General features: G+C 39.1%; 1 protein-coding gene across 1 annotated transcript in view; it reads left to right on the top strand.

Annotated features, from left to right (window-relative positions):
- cdkal1 (CDK5 regulatory subunit associated protein 1-like 1) overlaps positions 1 to 24137 on the top strand; it is a 182052-nt gene that overhangs the window by 88437 nt on the left and 69478 nt on the right. The window contains exon 9 of the mRNA XM_008323210.3: positions 13409 to 13575. Within this exon, the coding sequence (XP_008321432.1) occupies positions 13409 to 13575 (167 nt within the window). The remainder of the gene's footprint in view (positions 1 to 13408; positions 13576 to 24137) is intronic.

The following is a 24137-nucleotide window of genomic DNA, read 5'->3' as shown; positions in this document are numbered from 1 at the left end:
AGTCCCCTTCATTTACAGTAGGTGATGTACACAGTTCCGTTTTCCTCCTTGATAACATGGTGGGGGAGGGGAGGGAGCAATCACACATTCAGTCAATAGGTGGCAGTAAGACACTTGTATAAAGTCTCGGACCATGTGCTCGGCTCAACTGGCTTTTTAGTCTTTTTTTTGACTTTGCGCACACGCACATAAACACACACACACACTCTCTCGCACACACACACACACACACACACAGACACAGACACACACAGACACACACACACTGGAGCCTGTTAAAATGTTTAACTGCTGTAAGTCCTCTGACTCACATTTGGCTCTCGGTTCTTTCCTCCCCAAAAGCCACTGTGTGGATTTGTGTATTCCCTTCCTGAAGCTGTTGAGACACACTGCTGCTCTGTTGTTTACACACTTCCTCCGTGTTGGACTGTGAGCCAGAAGATAATCAACAATAGATGAAAATAAATGGAAGAATCTGAAGAATATTTCTAATGAATACAGACTTACAAAAATAAAACCACAAAAAAATCTGGAATCTCTCTTTAAACACCAGGCTTTAGACCTAGATTCAGATTATTATACGTTTTTTAATCTTTATGTTGAATATAGATATCTATTGTTGCCAGGTCATCTTTATTCATTGTTGTTTTTACTTTTATTTATTATTTTAATCGTGTGAACTAGTTGTCCTATTTCGATGTTTTTTTTAAATTATTTTTTCCTACTTCCTGGTTCATAATTTTCTTCATCAACCTTTTGTCTACAGTTGAAACATAAACTCCAGTGTTCCACACTTCTGACTGAGGCTGAAATACATTGAAACAAAAACCAGTTCAGTGTTACATTAATTATTATACTACGACAGACTCAAAATGAACGTAAGTGACTAACGACTGCCACTTTGTCTGTGATGCTGGTGTTACTTTGCCTCCATCAATTATTGATGCCAAACTTTCAAAGCTGATGACTGAGAGCGTGAGATGAAATCTGAGAGAGAGAGAGAGACAGAGGGAGAGTCTGTATAAAATGTATCTAATCTGAACTTATGTCCTAAAACAACATATAACAGCACATGTTTTAGAGAAAACACCAAAGCCCTCCAAGAACAAGATTAAATGTGTGGGGTTTTTTTAATAAGCGCCGAAGATGAAAACCCTTAATTTTTTTTTTTTAAGAAGAAACTGTGCTGTGAACAGTTAACACAAAGTCTTAACCCAGCCTTTACTAATACCTGACTAAAAGGTGATTTCCCTTGGCTTTGGTGAGACACACACACACACACACACACGTGCACACGCGTATTACAAGTGGCTGAAGTCCCAAAGTTTGCCTCTCCTTTGAAGTCTAGACCTGGAGCTCGCGCGGCTGGAGAGGCAGAGATTAATTGGTTCGTTTAATCTACATGGTCTCTTGTTTGAACCCTTTCAGCTTTTTTTTGGCAGTGTCAAAAAGCAAAGCCCTTCAGATACCTGCAGGGATTAAGGTTTCTGCAATGTGGCACGTTTCAGTCATGTGGACTCCTGAGTGTGAAGACGGCATTAGATCAGCAGGAGGACAGACGATCAAACGCACAGTGTGGTATTTGGTAATGACTTTTTGACACGTTTGACGTGTCGCTAACGTGCGACTATCTTCCAGATCGGAGTGATTAATGAACATTTCGAAGACGTACAGAGACCTGATTGTCACAGTCCGACTGTCTTCACCTCTGTTAGTTCACTTCGTGTGTCAGGCTTGTGGGAAGTGAAGTGAACAGCAGTGAAGCAGATTTTTTTCTTTTATTTTGCGTAAAATTTAAGCGACCGTAACATTTCTAACAGACACAGAGCGAGAAGTCAAACATTTAGCACTCGTAAAACTTACGATGGGTCTTTTCCTACGACTTCACTTGTAAACAACTGCACTTCTTCTTGGAGTTTGAAAGATATTTTGTTCCTCAACTGAGGAACTCCATCCCTCGGTGGAGGAGTGTTAGCGGTGTTAGTCTTCTCGTTCTCAGTGGCAGGCGCCATTACATCACACAGCATTAGCCACACATTATCTGCACACTCACTTAACTCACACAGCACAAGTAATTAGTTACTCTACCTGTAATTAAAGTGAATCTCCATCAATGTTGTGATCAACACAACTCATTACCTGAGAGTCAGAGAGCAGGAGTGACTTAAATCACAGTAGACAATACTGCCCACAAAAAAGACACACGGCTGCCACTGGAAAGAGCACTAAGAAAAAAAAACAGGAGTTTGTAAATTGTGAAGTGAGAGTTTTAGTCACTATTAACTTGTTAAGGCGTTCATGTAATGTATGTAATTACATGAAGGTGAATGGAGATACACAGTCAGACTTTGAGTCCTCCTGGTTCTAAATACTGGCCAAAAATGTAAAAGTCAGACACAAAAAGAAACACATTTTCCAGCAACAGTTTCCTAACTGGGTCTCACTGTCAATGTTTTCGTATCAGTTTTTTAATTTTTATTCCAGCACTTGTGTCTTGCGTCTGTGTTCAGTTGGTAAAATACAAATGTTGCATATTACAAATGTAAAATCCACTTCACTTCTGAAAGCACATACCATTGAAAGGTAATTAGTTTTTTCGTTGAGCTGAATGGCTGTTGAAACCTTATTGCAGCCTTGAAGTTGTGTCTGTTTTTGTTTTATTTATTCTCCTTCCTTTATCCAATTATTTCGTACTAGTTGTTTTGGAATAACAAGAATTCATTTTAATTCATGTTCTAAGGAGGGAGTTTTATCCTTCCATTTGAACTGTGGGTCAGTGTAATAATTAAAACATTCAGGTTTTAAATACAGACATAATAAGAAACATATTTACACATTATTCCAAGTCAAACAGATTACTCCTCTTGTTGTTTCTGCAGTTACTTTGGCTCCATGGATCTTTGCACACTTAAGAACTCGAGCCAGTCGGAAAAATGTTATTTAAAGTTAAGGGACAGTTCATATGACACGTCTGCAGGTGTGATGAGCACAAGAACATCATGCAGGTCAAAAACCTGTCGACTTTCTGTGGAGAGAGTTTGTGGAGATAACATCTCTGCTGTTGGACTCAGCCGTCAGTCTTCTTCTCATGCCCCTATATCTGACCACAGTTATCCACCTGTTAAGTTAGAGGTTCAATGACCTTATATTTAGGGATTCATTTGCGGGCCAGATTGAGTAGTCCAGTGGGTTGGATTTGGCCCATGGGCCGCCAGCCGCTATAGTTGAAGTTGTAGTGATTGTAGGTAGTGGTGGTAGTACATGCCGGCCAAAGATATAAGTGAATAAAATGTCAGAGGCTGTGATTGGTTCTGTTGATTTATTCATTTGATGTCTTAAAAACTCTTTGCCTTAATTTCTTCCAGAAAATATATATCCAGAAAAGTCGGCCATGTTGGCTGCAGTCAACAGAAAGTGCAGTTTTGTGAGTTTCTGGTACACATTCATGTGCTTGTTAGTGTTTGTCTCCCCGTGGTATACGTATATATTTTTCATAGCATCAGAGGGTCTCTTCACACCCCCTGCAGGAACCGGTTCTCACTTAGTGGACCACCCGTTGACGCAGCCATGAGCCCATGGTGCGGGGTGACATGAAAGGACTACGGGGAGGAACAGCTGATGCACACGCTCATACTGACAAAAACACAAACATGCAAATTTGCTCAGAGAAATGTTTGGAAAGAGGCTGAAAACAAGTCAGTCCGTCCGACAGATGAGGGGTTTTTTCCTCTAACTCGGATTATTTTTCCTTGTGATGTTAAAAAAAACACTCCTTGAACACAGCGGAGCTCAGGCGTTCCAGTTTATAAACAATAATTGTCTGATAATAGTTTCCACAAAGAAAGCCTCCTCTTAAAAGTGTGTATTTTGTCTCTGGTGTATGTGCCTTTGTGGGGAAGGTATTTAGAAGTATGTGTGTAAGTTGAAAACACTGTGGGCTGGAAGTGTTCCATTTGTAACAATAGCATCAATTTTCTGTACAGATGGGAACAAAAAAACATTTTTTTTAACCTAAACTTTGGATCTCTCCTCTCCTTATGTGCCTTTTTTGTTCCTATACAGTACGCTCAATTGTTTTCATTGTGTTCACTTAACAACGTCGCACCATGAGGGCCCGCCAAAAATGCAATCGCTGAAAATTATTTTCTGTTAAGAAGGAGCTTGTACATTACAAGGAAAACAAGTAGATTTTTCTATTGATTTACAACATTTCTTTTGTATAGAATCTCTGTAAGTCAGTGACTACACTTGTTGTTCTGTGTTAGAAGATTTGCTTTCAAGGCTTGAACACGACGAGATCATCGTCCTCACTTATCATTACAGTAAGGTGGAGTAAAGCAGGTTTTCTTTATCATCAGGAGAAATGCCAAGCTCAAATAGTCATTTTCCCGGGAAGGAGATGAGAAATGCCAAGCTCAAATAGTCATTTGAGAACTTCTTAAACCCGTCATGTAGAACATTGAATCCCAAACTGGGATCGTGACCCTCAGGTGGGCCGCAAGATTTTTTTTTTTTTTTTGGGTCGTCTCTCATCATGTTTCCCAGGAGTTTACGAATAATGGCTATTGACTTGGGTCGCGAAGGTTTGAGACTTTTAAAATATGGGTCCCTGGAAAAAAAGTTTGGGAAACAAAAAATAACAAAAAAAATAAAAGTTAGTTTATGTCATCAACTAATTTCAGATTTAGTTATTTGGTTCTTCTTATAGAAAATAATGTGTTAGTTCTTTGATTGGGCGACCCTGGTGTAGACCTTGTTTGACAGGAAGAGAGGTGTAGAGTGTTGAAGAACAATGTTTTTTTTTTGTTTTTTTTTACCTGACATTACGCTGACAGGTGGACAGACATGACAGCACACTCAACTAGTGAAGCAAAGACAAAGTCAAACAGGAGGCGCCTAAAAGCAAACACAAGTAAACGGCTGCAGCAGATAAAGGACAAAGGTAAAGGACGAGGCAGAAGAAAATAATTAAGGGACGAGGTGAAACTAAAAGGTTCAATTTTAGTAAGGAGGAAAAAGAAAAAAAACAAGTCAGAGCTTGGACAACGATTAGGAGACCTGAGAATCATGTGCTGACGTTCTCCGGAGTTTACTATCAACTTATGATAAATGCAGCAGCAGAGGAACCCTCACAGCTGCAGCAGGCGCTCTGGATGGTGTAGGTGTCATTTGGCTGCAGTTGGAAGGAGGATACATTCTTACTCCTTGGCAGTGAAACATCCAGAGTTTTTCCTGCTGTGTTCTAACATCTCACTCAGATGTTATCTGCAGCCTCCTCACATACAACCCCCAAAATCTCTGGAGAATCTCCGAGAGTCTGAGAGCAGCTAAATGGAACATTTCCTGTTGCTTTTCTCATGCACTGGTTGCAACAAGAATCGTTGAAATCTTCACAAAGCAACAGAAGATGATTTGCGTGTTCTGTGATGCAGATGCTCCGACACTGGCTGCTTCAGTTGGACATGTCTGTGCATGTGCGGTACATGTCAGGGCATGTCTTCACTCTGATCTCTCCATATATATATATATACCTGTATATTACCAATTCAATGTGAAAATAGATGATTTGCTGAAACACCACATTTAAAGGAACTCATTAGAGGATTTGTTTTCCTCTGTTTGTGAATCTTCTCTCTTTGCTTCTACTCCTGTCCTCCTCATGTCACACGGCCTGAGGTGGCCGAGTGTTTGTTTGTGGTCTGGTGTTTGTCTTTGTCCCAAGAAAGCCAACCACAATGGGACAGTAGTACTGTACTTATCTCCCGTGACCTCCTGTGATCCAATTTCACCCTCCTGCCCTGAGTCCACGCCCACATGGATGTCACTTGTTCTCTGATGAACAGCTTGTCCTACCAAGGCAGAATGACCCACCTGTATGTGGAGACATTGAAGAAAAAAGTGTTGTTAAAGACTTCAAATGGTTCTTGTCTTTTTTTTTTCTGGCCAATCCCTGAGACTGAAAGACGAGAAAATCAGTATAAAGGGCTATTTTCCCAATTTAAATAGAGTGTGACAGCCACTGACAGTTAAAGTGTCAAACCATTAAAAACAAAAGAATCTTCTGAGATGTAGAGTTGGCGACTGGTGAACTGGAACCTCGTCTGCCCTTCTGATCCACTGACGGAGTGCAGCGTCCTTCACAACAGTTTAGCTGTAATCCGTTGTCAACCCTGTCGTAGAAATAAAGTCGTTAAGAACCAGCAGCTTTACTGCAGTCAACAGAACAAATGTTTATTTAAAAATTACTAATATTTATACAATAACATGATGTTTACTGATCAGATCACACACGCACACACACACGCAGGCTAAGTGACTTAACAAACACGATGCCTGCTGGTGGTCTATGAATATATTTACATAAATATTGACCAGACATATTATTATTTATCACATTAGTTCAGAGCAACCACACACACACACGTATTCACACACACACACACACATACATAAGCCCCCACATCTTGTATACATTTAGGTCAACAGCCTTGAATTACAAATAGTTAAACCTCATTATGTCTAATTAATCACTCAACAGTTATGCTGCATATGTGTATGTGTGTGTGTGTGTGTGTATATTTCTCCTTACATAGATGACATCGCTCTACTATTTCATATAAAGATTTACCGATTGGCTGTGTCGGAGAACAGTGCAGAACGCTCGTATACAGATTGAAGTTAAAATATTTGCTCTGAAGTACTTCAGAATGAGCCGAGGAAATTCCAAGTGCGAGTCACGTTCAACGAGAAACTTTAAAAAGTGACACTGTGAACACTATCCAGAAGGTGTTCCGCAAGGAAGTACCAACAGGACAACAGTGTTTGATCTTAAGATGAAGCGTTACCAGAGTTGCCTTAAGCTGTGACGACCTGCGTTAGCAGCAAGCTGCGGGCTAGCCCAAATCAGCAAATGAATTTAACAGCTGATGTTTGGAAAAGTAATGTCAGTTTAACGTCCGTGCTGAGTTTACGTGCTCGGTGGATCGACACAGATTAATCACAACTATTGTATGAGCTTTTATCTGTTAGAAAAATGGTTTCAATCAATTCCTCATTCCAGTCACTAAGCACTTTATTTTAAACATTTTTGAACTGAAGAGAGGACCTGTGAAATGTGTGTCATGAAAATAACATTTTGCACACTTTGTAGACCGCGCTAATTTGAAAATTGTAATTGGCAAAAATCGGTAAAAGTCACACACAAAACGGAAATCAAATTTGCCTGAACAATTGCAATTAGTGCATCTTTAATTTAATAGTTTTAATATATCTATATCTATATATAGATATAGATATAGATATAGATGTATATATGCCAAACTTTCACAGATAGTTTGGTCTGACATCTCAACTGTTGTTGTTTAGCTCACATTGACATAATGTATTACAGGCTCTAAACTGTATTGAAGGTGTTCTCTTTTGATTCCCTGTTCAATACTATTAATTACTCATTAAGTAACACTAATTGGTGCATTTTCTTAATACGGTAGAAAAAAAGCCCAGTTGATTGCCGGCCAACCTATTAATAAGGTCGGTTTCACTTTTGCAGAAAAAAACTCTCACATTGTTTCTCACCTCCTTTGTTTGTTTGTATCTTCACCTGTGAGAAGGAGTTGTGTAAAAATCACATTTTTATTCAAACTCAACATCGAAAGACAGATTCCCCTTTCAGTTGTTAGAACTGTGTGTCCTGTTCAGAAAGTCGACCAGGATGTGCAGGGTAAATACGTATAAATATTATAATACTCTTTTTTCTGGTGTGTATTTGCTCTGTGGATAATGCCCCACTGTGTGTTGTTTTGCCTCAGGCAAATGGAACACGGTGTCTTTGAAAGTGATTGTTTTAAGTGGATCGGTTGATCACTTATGTCAATAAACAATCAGCTGCTCTCACCTCCTTTATCACTCCAGGAATTAGTTAAAAAAACACTAGCACAAATACACACACAGGGCTCCATTGATACCTTTGTGAACCGCCGTTTGTAATAGGGCTTTAAAAAATGTTTCTGCCATTTCAACAAAACTTAATATTTGAAGGTTGACGACGACAAAGTAATTTTCTACTGCATAAACACAGAAGGTTGTGGTAGGATGAATAAATACAAAGAAACAAAAAGCCAACAAAGTTTATGAATGAAATAACATCGCTCTTTGTTGCAATCATTTATTTAAAACTTTGCCTAAAAACACTTGTTACCTGAAAAGAACTAAAAAAAAATCCAAGGTAGGTACCATTACACCAATATGATTGGTCTCTTAGGCCTGAGGTCACTTCATTGTTATTAGTGTTATTCAGTAGAATGTGCTTTGCTCAGTCTAAAATGAAACAGCTGTAGCTGTTAGCTGATAGCTGGCTAATGCTAATACTATAACGTCTTTGTTCAAAATAGTTTCTTTGACTTTGTTGAAGACTCTCTTATAGTTACGTTTGACAACTCTTAAGTACGTCTGACCCACACTCGTTCAGGTATTTCTGTATACGCTTGAATATCATTGAATATCACATTTTAGGAGCGTACACCGTGATGAAGGCTTTGATGTGTTGAGACAGTGTTGGCGTGCACCAGGGATCCTGCCAGTAGTTCACAAACTATGTGAAAGTAGGTTAAAACCTGACAGGATTTGTTAAAAGGATTGTGTTGACACTTCATTAATATCACGTCAACGTGTATGCGTACGCTCAGACACACACATGCATGTGCTACATGCCCACATGCATGTATTTGGTGTAAACATGCCGGGGAGAATATTTGCATATTGAAGTGTGTGTGTGTGTGTGTCGGGTTAATCCTTGATGATGATGATGATGATGATGATGATGATGATGATGCTACCTGCCAAGACACCCACACACTGCAGCAACAGTTGTAGCTTTAAATTAAGCCGCGTGATTAGTGCAATTAAACTCTGCGAGGTTGTTTACGTGTGAGTTATGGTGTGTAAATGTTTAAGGTGCTCTGGTGGCGGTGTGTGCGTGTGTATGAATATGACGGTGTTTGTGTGTGTGTGGAAATGCTAATTTTTCTCTACTGTACACGGCTGTGAATCAAAGATTACTCCAGTCTGTGATCATGAGTGAAAGCTACTGAATGTGAACCTCAAAAAGGGAGAAAAAAAAAAAACAACTCTTTGAAGATTGTATATTTGAAAAGATAACAGAACGCTCTAATGTCTGTTAAATCCTCGCACTTTTGCAGCGGAGGTGACGGCAAGGTACGCAAAATTTGTTACAGGCAAACACAATCTTCAGGATAAATATTGTGTTTTGTAGTCATTAATAAAACACCGGCCTCAGAAAGTCAAGGGGGACATTAAAATACAGTTGGAAAAGTAGCAGCGTTACGTGGCTTTATTAGATGACATCATCTAAGACTGATTTTTTTTTATAATTAACTGGTAGTGATTATTACTCTTTATTTTATAGCTAATAAATCCCGCTAGTCTGTATTATAGAATTAACAATATTGAAAAATGCTTAACTAAAATTCCAAATTCTAATCTTGATGGTGGTTTTAAGGAGGTGGTGAGAATTTCTTTTAAAACTTCAGCGAATCATTGTGCGGCCGCAGCTGCTTTGGCGAAACAAAAACTCTTTCTTGCTGTTTGTAAAACTAATGTGTGTGGATGATGGAAGTATTGGATATATGGTGTGGTGGGTGTGTTTTTTTTTATCAACATTTTCCCCTGCATACATGGTATATTATATTTACGTTGTTGTTGTTGCCTGAATCTTTTAGTGGTTTAATCTGAGGGCCTGAGTGGATGGAGGTCAAACAGGTCAGTTTGACCGAGGTGTGTTCATCAAATTTGTTTGTTATGCTTTTTTTCCCCCTAGTTGATTACAAGCACCACAATAATAAAAAAAAAATCAACAGTTATTCTATAGTCAATAAATTGAAGTGAGATACTCATCTTAACTGATTTTGCTGCACATAAAGACTGCAAATCCAGAATGACAGCGCGGGGCGGTTATGTTTGGCAGATTAAAGATTATTGTTTTTGCACATAAAGATTATCCCATTATACAGCAAAGAACACACAAGGCAACACGCAGCTAAGCATGTTGTAAACACGAAGCTGTCATCATGCACTGGGCTGTGTTCTTACACTGAACTTAGGTTTGGCATTTGTAAACACGAAGCTGTCATCATGCACCAGGCTGTGTTCTTACACTGAACTTATGCCAAACCTAAGGACCATGGGCCAAATCCAGCCCATCATATCATTTAATGTGGCCGTCCAGAGGGGAACACTCTGTCTGTAATCTCATTTACCAGAGGGGAACACTCTGTCTGTAATCTCTTTTTTTTTTGTTAAGTGTTACTACATTTGTTGAAACATGCGAGTGAGGTACAACTTCTAAAGATATGAGATATAGAACTATGTAAAATTTCTCCCGTGCTTTTCCCCATTTTTTGGCTCCATTTCTGTGTCTGTGTTTCCCCTCCTTTCATGCGCTGTGACGTGCTTAGCCATGTGCTGACTTGTGTTATGGAAAATAGGGTTTTAATGCTGTTTAATGGGATCATCTTTATGTGCATCTGATCTTTAATCTGTTAACATTATAGCCCGTGGCAGGCAATCCAAACATACAGCATGCCAATGAGATTAAGATAAGTAGGAAGACTGAACTCATATCTAGTCCTGAGAAAGGATGGGACGGAATAACCGTGTTTGTTTCTGCTCGTGTTTTGGATTAGTGGCGACAAACACACAATTTATTCACGTTCAGCGTTCTGTCATCGTTACAGATTTTAATTAAAGCAGTAAAAATGTAAATGTAGCAGTCAAAGACTGGTCTTTATTAACAAATGCAAACAGCACTTAAGATTTACAGTAGGAAAATATATATTATATGAGATCTTCCATTCTAGTTCAGGGATTAAAAAAAATGTTTTCTCAAGAGTGAAGTCAAGAGTTACTCATTAATCGATGCATTGACTCTTTGTCCATGTTTCAGCATCGAGTCCATGTTGTCTTTGAAGTGGCGATTGCTCTGAGGAAGAAAAACGCCTCACAAATGTTTGGTTTTTTTTCTCGCAAATTTCTTGCTGTGTAGCAGAAAAACTCATCTTCCTGTTGGCTTGACTAGTGGTTTTTCATTGTTGGATCTAAACTTCAGTAAATAATTACATTTTCAGCAGTGAAACTCCAATAACATGACACTCTTTTCCATTTAACACTTTTTGTCCCAGAGGGAGAGAGTGGTTCTAAAGCTACACTGTGTGCTGAGGGGTGAGACGGCTGTTTGTCTACAGTCAGACAACTGTATAAAACATTGAACTAATTTCACACAACCAACAATTGTCACATTCACTGAAATGTAACTCCAGTATGACTGACAAAAGGTTTGTTATAAACACATTTGTTTAAACAGGACTGTTGTGTTGTTGACAGTGAGATTCAGATACAAAGGAAACCAAACAGATTAACGTTATTATTTATCTCACGGTGACCTCACGTGACTTCAGTCCCAAAGCTGATTTTGTGTCTTTATTTTCCACATTTGAGTCTGTGGTTCCATTGGCTTGGTGGATTTCTCTGTTTTCAGGCAGTTAAGTGGAATTTAATTGCTTGTAGGAAAGGTGTCTGTTGTCGCACCCCTGTTTACAGCCGCTCTGACATCACATTTCATCACACATTGAAATGGAAAAGGAAAGTCGGACTGGAGGTCACTTAACCTCTGACCTCTCTTTGTTTTAAGTCAGAATTTTTCAAGTGACATGATTCTGTATGACGAGTCAGAAATATTCCAGTTTAACTCAGTGTTTTTCATGTAGCCAATGTGCTGTTAGCCGTGTGATTAGCCTCTCCAAATAATATCAAAACACTAGGTTGATAAAAATGTGTTTCTGACACAAGTACAACTCCCAAACTGTTGACGTTTTAAAATAGGTTGAAAATGTCATTTCCTTTTCTCCACCAGGTGTATCTGTCCACGATCATGTGTTCATAACATATCTGATACATTGGCATGTGCACACAGTGTTGACCTGTGCCTCATCTCCACACTTACCAAACCAGGAGGAAACAGCTGTCCTCAGTGTTGGGACAGACACACAATGAGACACTTCCTGACAATAACATCATCAGAACACAGAGTACCACAGGGACTGCAGTGGAAAACAAAATTGTTGGGTTAAATATTAGTGTACGACTGTGACCTTGACTTTTTATTTTCTACACACCCCGGCCTGAGGAATATAAACACGAGAGATGGTTAATAAGAAAAGTTTGCTCTCTGTGAAGATATGTTCGACCACATTTAAAACTATGTTGAATCCAGTTGTGTATTAAATCCAATCCAGGCAGTAATTGAATATGCAAACAGGGTAAAAATTAATTTTATCCTGAAGTAAATGAGGCTGCCCTGAGTGCTCTGTGCGTTTGCCTTTATATGTGATCACGCTTGACTGATGGATCTTTTTGACATGGATGATCATTCGCACATCTTAATGTCACCGATGATGAGCTTTGGAGACCGTTTTACTCTGGACAATTACACCGTCATCATCTTTAATGCCTCGGAAAACACACGTACACACACACACACACACACACATACATAAGCACACACATCAACATCAACATCATTATCATTAGCTGTGCATAGCAGACAGAAAGATGCATGTGGTCCTTCAAAGTGTAAAGATTGTGTTTCACTAATTGGACTTTGTGGGTGTTTGTGTGGGTGGGTGTCTCTGTACTGTGTGTTTGTGTGTACGTGTATGTGTGTGTGTTTTAAGCTGGTGCTCCAGCAAGTGCAATTTTTTTTTTCATCCCTGTCTTCATTATGTGATAATTCCTAAACCACGACCTAAGTGGACACACAACTATTTCCAGACCTGCAGCCCAGTGACAGTTAGATCATTAGGCTGCGGCGCTGAGTGTTAGCATAAAGGCAGGACTTCGTCTCCTCGCGCTGTGTATGACCTTCATGTTCCTTGAAGGGATCTTTACGAGGGTGGTATTTTTAAACATGTCAGTGGTGGACGTGGGTTGGAATAAACCGATGTCTTCAGACAGCGTCAACAGCAGAGGGCTTTAGGTGATCGCAGATTCAGTTGGTATGAAGAGAACGTTCAATTAGGTCTGTAGCTGGAACCTGGAAATCAGAGAAAAAGAAGTGAATAATTCTACTGTCAGAGACAGGACTTGGGTCGAGCTTTAAAATTATTATTACTGTTGTTAATTTAATAATTACAACAACACAACAACAACAATAATAATAATTATTATTATTATTTAGCATTGTAACTCCTGCTTCAACCCAGTAAGCAAATGAAACCTGAAAGTATTTTTTACTCCCTGGAAAACACCAAACAGCTTCTCTGTTGTTTGGAAACATCTAAAGGAATTGTTATTAATGAGTCCTGTTTTTAAGGCTGTTTTTCTGCTGATTTTTCAGAGGGTGTGTGTGAGATCTGGTTGACCAGTGAGGACACCGGAGCGTATGGACGAGACATTGGGACAGACCTGCCCACACTGCTGTGGAAACTGGTGGAAGAGATTCCGGAAGGAGCCATGCTGAGGCTGGGCATGACCAACCCTCCGTACATCCTGGAGCACCTGGAGGTAAACTCGTTACATGCAGACATACAAAGAGACTCACACTGGTCCCATTAGTTCCTCCTCCAATTTATTTTTTAATTCTACTCCTGTGAGCAAAGAAAATTGCTTTGTTAGGTCTTATAAACCAAACATTGGTCTGTTTTGCTTACCAAGCAGTTAAGCCGCAGCACTCATACTCCATTCATTAGGCCCGTCCATTCTCTGCTTTTGGTAATGAGTCAATTAGGGGCCATTGTGTCCTCTTTAGCAGCCTCATTTTATCAGTCATTAATGTCTTCCCTAATGGAACAATGGAATGGATATTGTTATCATTTCTCAGCCTCTCCGTCAGTTGCGTGTTGTTGCGATTCCTGTCTGTCAGACATGTAAATTCTATCATTAAATCTCGCTCTCTAATTTTCGCCTTTTCTCTCTTCTACCTACATTCCTTCCATGGCTCTTTGTTTTCAGTCGGTCAAAACATAGCACCGCATTATCACCAGCCATCCCGCAATCTGAAACCAACTTTCAAAAGATAAATCAGAAAACCGAAAACGGAAAACCAAACGGAAGAAATGCAAATGCAGTTTTCCGAAAACGGAAAACCAAACGGAAGAAAGGCAGAGTGCAGAGCACATAGTTACGGAGGTCTTTCTTCCACTTCTGCACATTGTGTGGCTCAATATGTGGAAAACGTAAGCAGTCCAAGACGCATCAACATGCTTTTAGCTGTGAGGTCAAAATGCCATTGTTGTCAAAATCAATAAAACGCAGACAGTAGGATGCAGCCAGTAACAGGAAAGGGTTTTTTTCTCCCTCTCTCTCCTGTGCACTTATGCAATTTGTGGTGCTGTGATTGCTCTGGAGTGGGTTTATTTTTAGGGGAGGCTGCAGTTTGAGTATGTGTGAAGGAAATTAGTGGAAAACCCATGGGCTTGAAGAACTCAAAGAATTTTTAATTACAGCCTGAACACTCATTAGAAAACAAAATTATAAAGAAACAATCCTTAAGCATGAATGAAAATTAGCCATTTCTTATCATTTACTGTAAACACAATAAGAATATGTATGAGCGTACAGTTTAGAGTAGAATTAAAAAGATGCCAATAGGATTTTTTATTTTCTGCTCAATAGGAAAATCGTTTGTGTGTGTGTGTGCTTTTTTAATTACAGGAGGTTAGAAAAATAAAGAAACTTAACCTTAAATAATAAAAAAAAAAAACTGGAAAATTCACAATTATTCAGTTTTCACTGTTTGTTGTTTACCATGCTTTGAAACAGAGCAATGTGAATCTTTATAATAAATAAACCATAAACACTTTAGTAAAATAATTAACTAAAATTAATTAACTTTTTTTTTAATACACAAGATGTCAACACAGCCACAGATGCAGGACATGACTCAAAGGCTCTTGGAAATGAGTTAGTGAAAGGTTCAGTGAGGCAGAAACTGCTGCTAAACGTCCATGACCTTTGAGCTCTTTTTAAAGAACTGCATTAATAACTACAGCAACCAAATGGACACCATTAGGAGGTCATTTTCTGCTCTGACGCTTTGTGCATTGCATTAGTTAAACTTTTTTTTAATCTATTTCTTTGGTGTATGAACTTAATGTTTTTGTACTAGAGTTTTTGTATAAATTTTAATTGAGGAAATACCAACTTCAGAGCTCAGATAGAGAAAGAAGGGGCAGAGCAGAATTGTTAGGAAAGGGGTTTAAAAAGTACAGAATATTTCAAAAATAAAATAATACGATTTTCACAACTAATATACATTAACAGAACAGAAACCAAACAATACAGTTGGTAGATGTTAGTTAAAGCGGTGTCATTCATTTAAGTCATACGTGTCAAACTCAAAGAGAGAGAAAAGTGCTTTGGGAAGCAGCACTGGAAGTTGTAATTAACCAGGGGTTAATGAAGGTGGCTAATTGTCCCCCACATGTATAGGTAGGCTTTCTGCTTGGCTACATTACAATTAAAAAACCACCCTCCTAATGATAGGGAATAACAATTAACTGATAATTAGGAATATACTGGGATGCCACAGTAGCTCTGTCTGCGCGTAGGAATATACTGGGATGCCACAGTAGCGCTGTATGCACGCGCGCGTGTGTGTTAAAAATCTTTTCATATGCTACTGGGTCTGTTGGTGTTAACGTCCAGATTCTCAGTTGAATTATATCTTCTTTTTTGTTTTAATTCTTCAGTCAATTAACCTACATGAGGACAGATAAGAGCGCTCCTCTTTAACTCATTGTTGTCTTCTGTAGCTCCATTTAGCCTTTCTCCACCCATCATCTTGGTCTTCTCGTCCTCCTGCCTTATTTCTACTCTTTATTAGTCATATTTTCTGTACATTGTCTTTGAAATGGAGAGCCAAGGCATTTTCAGGTCTGGCTTTCCTTCCTAGAATGAAGTTAGTGACCGTTCTAATTTATAACTTACCTTTGAACATATTCTAACCTAATTGCTACCCTTACGTTTTCTTCTTCTCCTATTGTCACTACTGTATCAGAAGGTATCAGGTAGAGGCCAAATGATGTCAAACCGACTGGTTTTATAAAGTTCACCATCAGACTAAATGTCTGTATGTTAATCATAAAGAATCAAATGTGAGTGAAAATATATTTACTTTATGTGTGGCTCTGTGATTGGTTGTTGAACTGTCCAGGTTGTAGCCTGTCATATCATACATTGAGCCAGTGGATCAGTTAACTTGTCCCTCTTTCCCCTTGACCATAACGTGCATACACCAGAAGGTGGCGAAACAGGAGGGTCGAGGTATGTCAAAGTGTCGATGTGTTGATTGGGACTGAGTCACAGTCACTTGAGCCTGTGTGTCCCAGTCACAATAACACAATTTCTTCCTTCGTGGAACCCGTTTTCCACAAAGACACAGATGGCTTCACAGCACCTTTTGCTGATTGGAGCATTAAAAGGTCCAACAGCTCATGGCCCACTTTTCTCTGAGATTTTTGTTGATTGCACTGTGCCTTTGATGGCTCCTCTCTGAGTGGCAGCATGTATAAAATGCCTCCAATTACGCTGTTTCCTTGTTCGACACTTGGCTGACATTTTTCTCTTTCACACTTATGGTGGATTTTTTTTTACCTCTTATCCACAGGTCCGTCTGTATGTCCACCAAAATAAAAAAATGTAAGTGGCTGTCAGACGTGCAGTAGGTTGTCCGGTTGTATAAAGTGCACAAATAGCGTTGGGTGTGCATGTGCGGACTTGGTTAATTAGGTGTGAAAGTAGCCTCCGCTCACGTAGGAGTCAGTCAGGCTCAGATGAATGAGGTAATAGTGTTCCATTAAACATCGGCTGGTGAGCTCGTCTCACTTTTAGATGCATCAGACGTGTCGTCCACACGTTTTTTTTTACTCTGGATCAGCAGTGTGATGACTGTATTGGGCCAGTTTGTTTGTTTATCTTTTTTTTTTTACTTAAAGTTCACCCCAGCTTTGGTAATTATTAATAATTCTAATTTATCTAAGTCTTAAAGGGACATTCAGGGAGATAATAGTGCACAGCAATTCAGTGTCATTGCAGCTCTAACATATCATGTACTAAAAGAGATGTATATTTATTAGAAATAATATGCTATTAAAATGGAATTAATTGATTGTTAAAACCAATCAGAATTTCATTCTGGGGAGTACACACTTTTTTTTTTTTACCATATTTTGTTGTGATTGCATCACATTAAAATTCCACTGACACAGAGGTGTGTTTCTGTGCTCAGTCCTGTGGAACCCCACTGAGCCTTTCCAAAGGTTGACAAACTACCACAAACCCATAATGAAGTGAAAACTCCATCTCTTGAATCGGCTGATATTTTTTATAGCAGGACACACACACACACACACACTGATACACACAGACAGGCTGTACCCACTCTCAGACACACCCTCTCAGACCTTTTTCATTTTAATGAAGCCTTTGGGAGCCTCTTCACATTAGAAGCCTAATGTAGCATTGTGTGAGGGACCCAGCACCGAACGAACGAACGAACGCTCACAGCCAGTCATTTTCATGCGACTCTAAATTATGACTCCTGACTTAATGCAGCCAATTACACGTTGTGAATCATGGTGGCACTTTTTGGTTGTGAAAAGAGCAGATTTTCCATCGCAGCTGCCCATTTGATAAATTAGAATTTCCAGCGTTGCTCTTTGATTGAGTCTGTTTTTTGTATATTTTTTTGACAGAAAGCCAAATCGTGGTACGTGCGAGCTGCAGGAAACATTTATCTTTTTATTTTTGGTTCAGTTGTTCTAATGAGAAAACAGAATGGAAACTGTCACCAAACTGTGAAATGATGCTTTCAACAGTCAAACAATTCACCCAGCCACAATACAGTGGGGCATTCAAATGCTATTCATACGCCTAATGTCCCTTTTACTCTGCGTCTGCATCTGCAGCCTGTGAAGTGCTGCAGACCCAGTTCACCCTCCAGGGAAAATTGTGGTGCAGCCTGAAGTGTTTGAAATGTTGAATTCCGTGGGGAGCTCACTTTCTCCTTCTCATGCTGAACACAGTTCCCACTGACTCTGCGTTTGTGTGGAGACCGCTGCGCGCACACACACATGCAGTACACAGAGACCGGGCTTATTATCCAGGGAGCAGCTTGTAGAATCTTTCTCCTTCCAGACTCCCCTGGGTGAACCCTGCTAACACTCTGATATGTGTGGGTTTGTGTGAAAGCAGTTGGGTGCTACATATTCACTGTTTGCTTCAGTAATTCCACTTGAACCAGACCAAAGCCGTGTCTGTCTGTGTTCATTCTTTGGGGAATAGATTCTCTCTTACTCATAAATGTTAGTCATTAACGTCACTCAATGCAAGTATGATGGTGTGTACGCCATACATTTACAGTGACACCACCAATTAACAATTTATTATATGAACAATGAGGATATATTGCAAGAAAAATGCAGATCATTTTTGAAAAAAATAAACACTTTTTTATATCTCTAAAAAATGAGACTTTAATTCTCTGGGGTCATTTGTTCCATTTGTTTGGGTCTTTATTTTAACCATTGGTCTCCAACCTTTTTGTACCAAGGACTTGACAGCTAGTATCACAAACTGGTTGCATAATCGTTGAAAGATCCTTCAGGATTATTGGATTTTCTAAATAAAACATTGAAGTCTGAGAGTTGTTTTTTTTTTTTTTTAATTGCTGGATTGTCTTTAAATTCTTGGTTCACACGATATATTGGCTTTCTTTAGTCGTCCATTCCAACTATACTTTTCATTTTTTATGTTGTGTTTTTGTCGTGTTTTACATTTTTCCGACATCTACAGCATATATTCATGAACAGGTTTCTCACAGCACATATGCAGGTGTGTCTGTGTAATTGTGAAAAATGTTTGTCCTTCCTGTGGCTGCTTGAAGTCAAACCAACATCCATCACCATCTGCTTCCTCTCCCTGTTTTGCATATTTGTTTTTTTTACACCTCTATCTGATTCCAGGGGAGAGATATCACATCTTTGGAGCTTAAGCCAATTAAACATCTCACTGATGCGTGTGTCTATCTGATCTGATCGACTGGTGATGAAAGGGTTGTGTCTGTGTGAATGAAAGCTTGGGGTCTGTTTGGGGGGATGGAGAAGGAGCCGGAAAGAAACAAAAACAAAATGTCGAAATAGACAAAAAACAACATTTGTGTTTTGAATTTTCTTCCAACACGGGTGATTTAAGCATGACTTAAAACTCTGCTCTGCTGAGCAATATCTAAGTCATCATAGCATCGTTCTCACTTTAGCCTCACTTAACTGTCTGTCAGTGGCATTCAAGCATCAGAACAGGCTTCAGCAGAATGTGTGTGTGTTTTGTGAGCTCTCTAATACACACACATAATTTATTCCCTTGTTCCTGAATCTGTATCATTAACTCTTACAAACATTTGGGGCAATGGTGGCTTAGTGGTTAAGGAAGCGGAAGGTTTCAGGTTCGAGTCCAACAACTGCCAAGTTACCACTGAGGTTCTCTGAGCATGGCATCGTCTCCACCCACTGCTCCCTGGTGCTTAAAGCTGCCCGCTGTTCACTTTGGTGATGGGTTAAACACAGAGGTCAGAGGTCACATTTGATTGTGTGCAGTGGTGTGCTGTGTCACAATGACAAGTAGTTCACTTTCCACTGCTAATTTGACTCTGCTCAAAACCTATTTCAAACACTTTCTTTCTACTCAGTAGTGACCTCCACAATGTCCCCACATTGTGGAGGTCACAGGGGGCCGTGGTCTTCCCCTAAAATATCTCATCACAGGTACAAGGTGTCATTATTTGTTTTCCCAGGAAATGGTCAAACAGTCCCCAAAAAATGGTATTTTTCTCAACTAGATGTCTTTTCAGGGACAAGGTGTCCCAAAGTCAGTAGTTGTCCCTACTGGGACAAAGTGTCCTGAAAAGAATGCTATTTTTCCCAGAAAAATTATATTCATCAAACAGTAGTATTTTCAGAAAACTATCCCCTCAGTGACAAAGTGTCCCTAACACAAAAAGATAACCTGCAAAATGTTGTCCCTACAACCTCGAGCACATCCTCAAATGTCTCCACAAGGACATGGTGTCACTGGAACAATATGTTTTCAAAATTTTCCCCCAAAACAATAGTATATTCCAAGAGGAAAAGTCTTCTTCTTACTCACTTTGTCCCCAGGTGTCAGCAGAAAGTTCCAGAGCCTTTAACTAGCTAACCATCTGTTGAGACCTCATTCACCCTGGTAACATAGAGAACATTCTGTACATTCATGCCGTGTGTGTGTGTGTATGTACGTATGCATGTTCACACGTGAATACAGAGAGAGAGGAGAGAAGGAGTGGGGCCCCATTCAGACCTGGCCTCACATCAGACTGGAGGATCCAAACGTAGACAATGTTAAATATGATTGTTTATATTTAGAAGACATTCAAAACACGTGTGTGTTATTGTAAAAACAGTGACTCAGATCAGATCAGATCTGGTCCAGACAACACTGTCTTTAAACTCATTCACAGTGTGTTTATGTAGTAGAACAAAATGTGTTTGTGTGTGTGTGTGTGTGTGTGTGCATGGAGAGAGAGTGTTCTCACACTGCTGTGGCACGACTCTTAACCACTTCTTAGAAACTATGTGACAAACAGCAGAGGCTGCAGTAACTGTAAATCTTCTAAAACTTGTGCTGAATTGATATAAACATAATGTAAAAGCTGCAGTGGGTCAGAGGAGGCCAGCTGAGGAGGCGGACCCTGATCCTCCCCGGGTTAGATTGTTTTCGTGCACGCTCAGGAATGTGGCCGCGTGCATCCCAAATGTGGTTCTGTGCGAAGATTTCAGCAAGAACCTGGGAAACGGTTCGCACCTGAACCGAGAGCCGCTCTCCAAATGAAGTCAGATCAGTCAGGACATGATGTAAATACCAGGTTTGAAACTGAAGGATCATGTGAAACAGTTCTGCCTTGAATCAGTGCAGAGTCCCGTCCACAGAAACAGGCTGTGCTGTGATAGGTCACACTGAGAGGCTACAGCAACAGGCCATTGTTCTTGGACCAAATATAGATGTTTAATAATTACAAATGCAGGCTGACATACTTAGAAGCAATTACTCAGTGACTAATATTACAGTGTGTCCTGAGGCAAAAACACTCACATAAAGGAAAAGAAAATTGTGTGCAAAACCTAATTTCAAGGAAGTTTGCTGCTTTCTCTAAAAATGCTAAAATAGCACAAATCAGTCAAATGATTGAAACAAAAAAACTGAGGCACGTACCAAGAGACGGGACAGGAGGCAGGCTTTATTGGGTCACATCCCATTTCATAAAAAACACATTTGAAATGAAGGAAGTAGTATGTAAATGGATTTTTTGTTCCTATTTTGTTTAAAAAAACCCACTAATTTGCAATCTGTGGTATTGTTTTAATCTTCTAAAATCTTTGTGATTAACAAGTTGATTTCTACACCTGACAGATCTGGACCGCAGGCCGGAAAGTCAATGAACAAACAATTAAAATCCACTTTTTGTAATATTTCTATTACAAAGTATTTCTATTCTGGAGTATCTTTGTAACAAATTTGATCTCATATTTGACTATTTTCTGCTGGAGCAGTAGTTTGACATTTTCTAATGTAACTAGATTTTTTTTATATTTCTGACCATGTGTTTATTTGAATTTCTGATCTCAGGTGAACTTTGACCCAGGTGTGACCCTCTTTATTTGCCTGACATCAAAGATGTAATGAAAAATATAATCAAAACATTAGCATGCCGACGAAAGTTGTTGTTTCGTATTCTGTGGATAATTTATGTAACTTTGCTGTTCTGTCGCCACCTTGTGTTTCCCAACAAAAGTACGTTCAGCTAACAACAAAGCAGAGAAAGAAAAACGACATATTTATTCCGACGCTTACTTTTAAAACTATTTAATAACTTCAAAAACAACTCTCCTTAAAAGTACAGTGATCCCTTGCTATAACGCGGTTTACTTTTCACGGTTTCGCAACTTCACGGATTTGCATCGTGCATTGTGTTCTGCATTCTGATTGGCTAAAAAGTCACTCCGCTTCTTCTCTACCTGTGCGCCAATAACGTTGCGGTTTAATATGTACACGTACGTAAAACAGTTTGCCAAATTGACATTACGTACGTGCAAATTCTCTTGCAATTTCGAGTTTATCAAACCCCATAATGTCGACAAAACGCTCTGGACCGGCAAAAGTACCTGCGGTAGGGACCAAAAGGCAGCGGAAGATGCTGTCTATCGGTGATAAAGTAAAACTATTGGACATGCTAAATGAAGGTAAAAGCTATGCGGCTGTAGGTCGGCATTATGGAATTAATGAATCTTCCGTTCGTTCCATAAAGAAGGAAGAAAAAAACATAAGGAAGACAGCAGCAATAAGTTTTAATAAGGATTCAAAAAGGGTTGCAACTGCCCGCAACAAGACCAGGTAATTTGTATTTTTTTCATAATCATTTTTAATTTTCTCCCGTTCACGGTGGGCGGTGCTAATCTCCGCAATTTGAAGCCTTCTGTTCACGTTGATGATTAAAATTATTATTTGACAGTACATTACAGAAGTTATTTGTTGAAACGTTTCTAAAGTACTTTTATTTTACTTTATTTGTGAAACAAATGGTTGAGACTGTAAAATGGTTTGTTCGTTCTTTCTCTTCTTTTTCTGAGTATTTAATTGTAAAAAAAAATTAAGATTTCTACTTCACGGATTTTGCCTATTACGGGTTCTTTTTGGAACGTAACCCCCGCGAAAAACAAGGGTTTACTGTATTCTGTATTATCCCCATTCACACACACGTACTCGTTCACACACACACACGTGTGTGTGCTGTAGCAGACTGATTTCTGTCAACCAATCAAGCTCCATTTTCCGATCAAATTAATTCCTTCTAATTTGGGGCTTCCAGTGGTCAACCCCCTGTGGTGCTGTAACCGAGCTCTGTCTGTCTCTCTGTGTGTCTCACACACACACACACACACGTGTGTGCATGAAGTAGGGAGCCCTACACAATAGATCTTAATTGAGAAGACGGACTGCAATCAGCTCATTCTTGGAGGGAATCATTAAATCATTTCTCACTCCCTTCTCCTTTTCTCTTTCTCCTTCTCGTGGTGATTAGCGTGGTAATGATAGCATCCAGATTATGTCCATCAGAGAACCTGACATCTGTGCTTCACTATCGTCGCTCCTTTTGATGAGGAGATTCAAGATAGATGGAACGATGAGGGGAAAAGAAAACTGTGGAGTTACTGCAGATTATTAAGGAAATCAGTGCAGGTTGTGTTTGAGGAGCAGACACAAAGACAAAGAGCAGAGGGTTGGGTTTTTTATTTAATTTTTTATTTAATTGCATGTTTTTAATTTATACAGGTAGTACTATATATGGAACTAAACAGGTTCATGCAGTAGTATACAATTCTGTATTATGCTGAAATACTAAGACTATTTTACTTCATTGTACAGTGCATTATTATACTATTCTGTACTGTATTGTAGAGTACTACTGTAAACCATACTGTTTTTAGGATCATTATATAATACAATATACATTATACATTATATTAAAACTAATACTTTATTCTATACTATACTTATTGTCCTATACTAATAGTATTATAGTGTACTGATTTATACTTTTTCTTTGCTACCATACACTAATATACATACAGTGTTTTAGTGTTTATATGTTTATATCAATATTATATTCCATCAAACTAAACTAAACTCCATAGTTTTTTACACTATTTTAAACTGTAATGTGATTTGCTCTAATGTCTTGTACTATGATCAACAATACTCTACTCTACTATACTATACTATACGATACTATATTTTGCTGTACCATACCATACCAAATAGGCTACTTAATGTTTTTAGTTTCAGTTTCAGCCACAGTCTTTTGACTTGTAAACGTGTAAAAGTGATAGAAAGTCATTTTACGATCTCCGCCAGACTTGGACGTGACTTTTTCTGACGTAACATGTTCATCTGTAAAGCTTCACTTCAAAACAAACTTGACAAAAAGTGTAGTTTTTTGTTGTTGTTTGTTGTGCGTTAGGCCTGCGCTCCCTTCC

Source organism: Cynoglossus semilaevis, chromosome 13 (genome assembly GCF_000523025.1).
Source record: "Cynoglossus semilaevis isolate Cse_v1.0 chromosome 13, Cse_v1.0, whole genome shotgun sequence".
NCBI lineage: Eukaryota > Metazoa > Chordata > Actinopteri > Pleuronectiformes > Cynoglossidae > Cynoglossus > Cynoglossus semilaevis.
The sequence above is the reverse complement of the archived record's forward strand: the minus strand, read 5'-3'. Positions and strand labels throughout refer to the sequence as shown.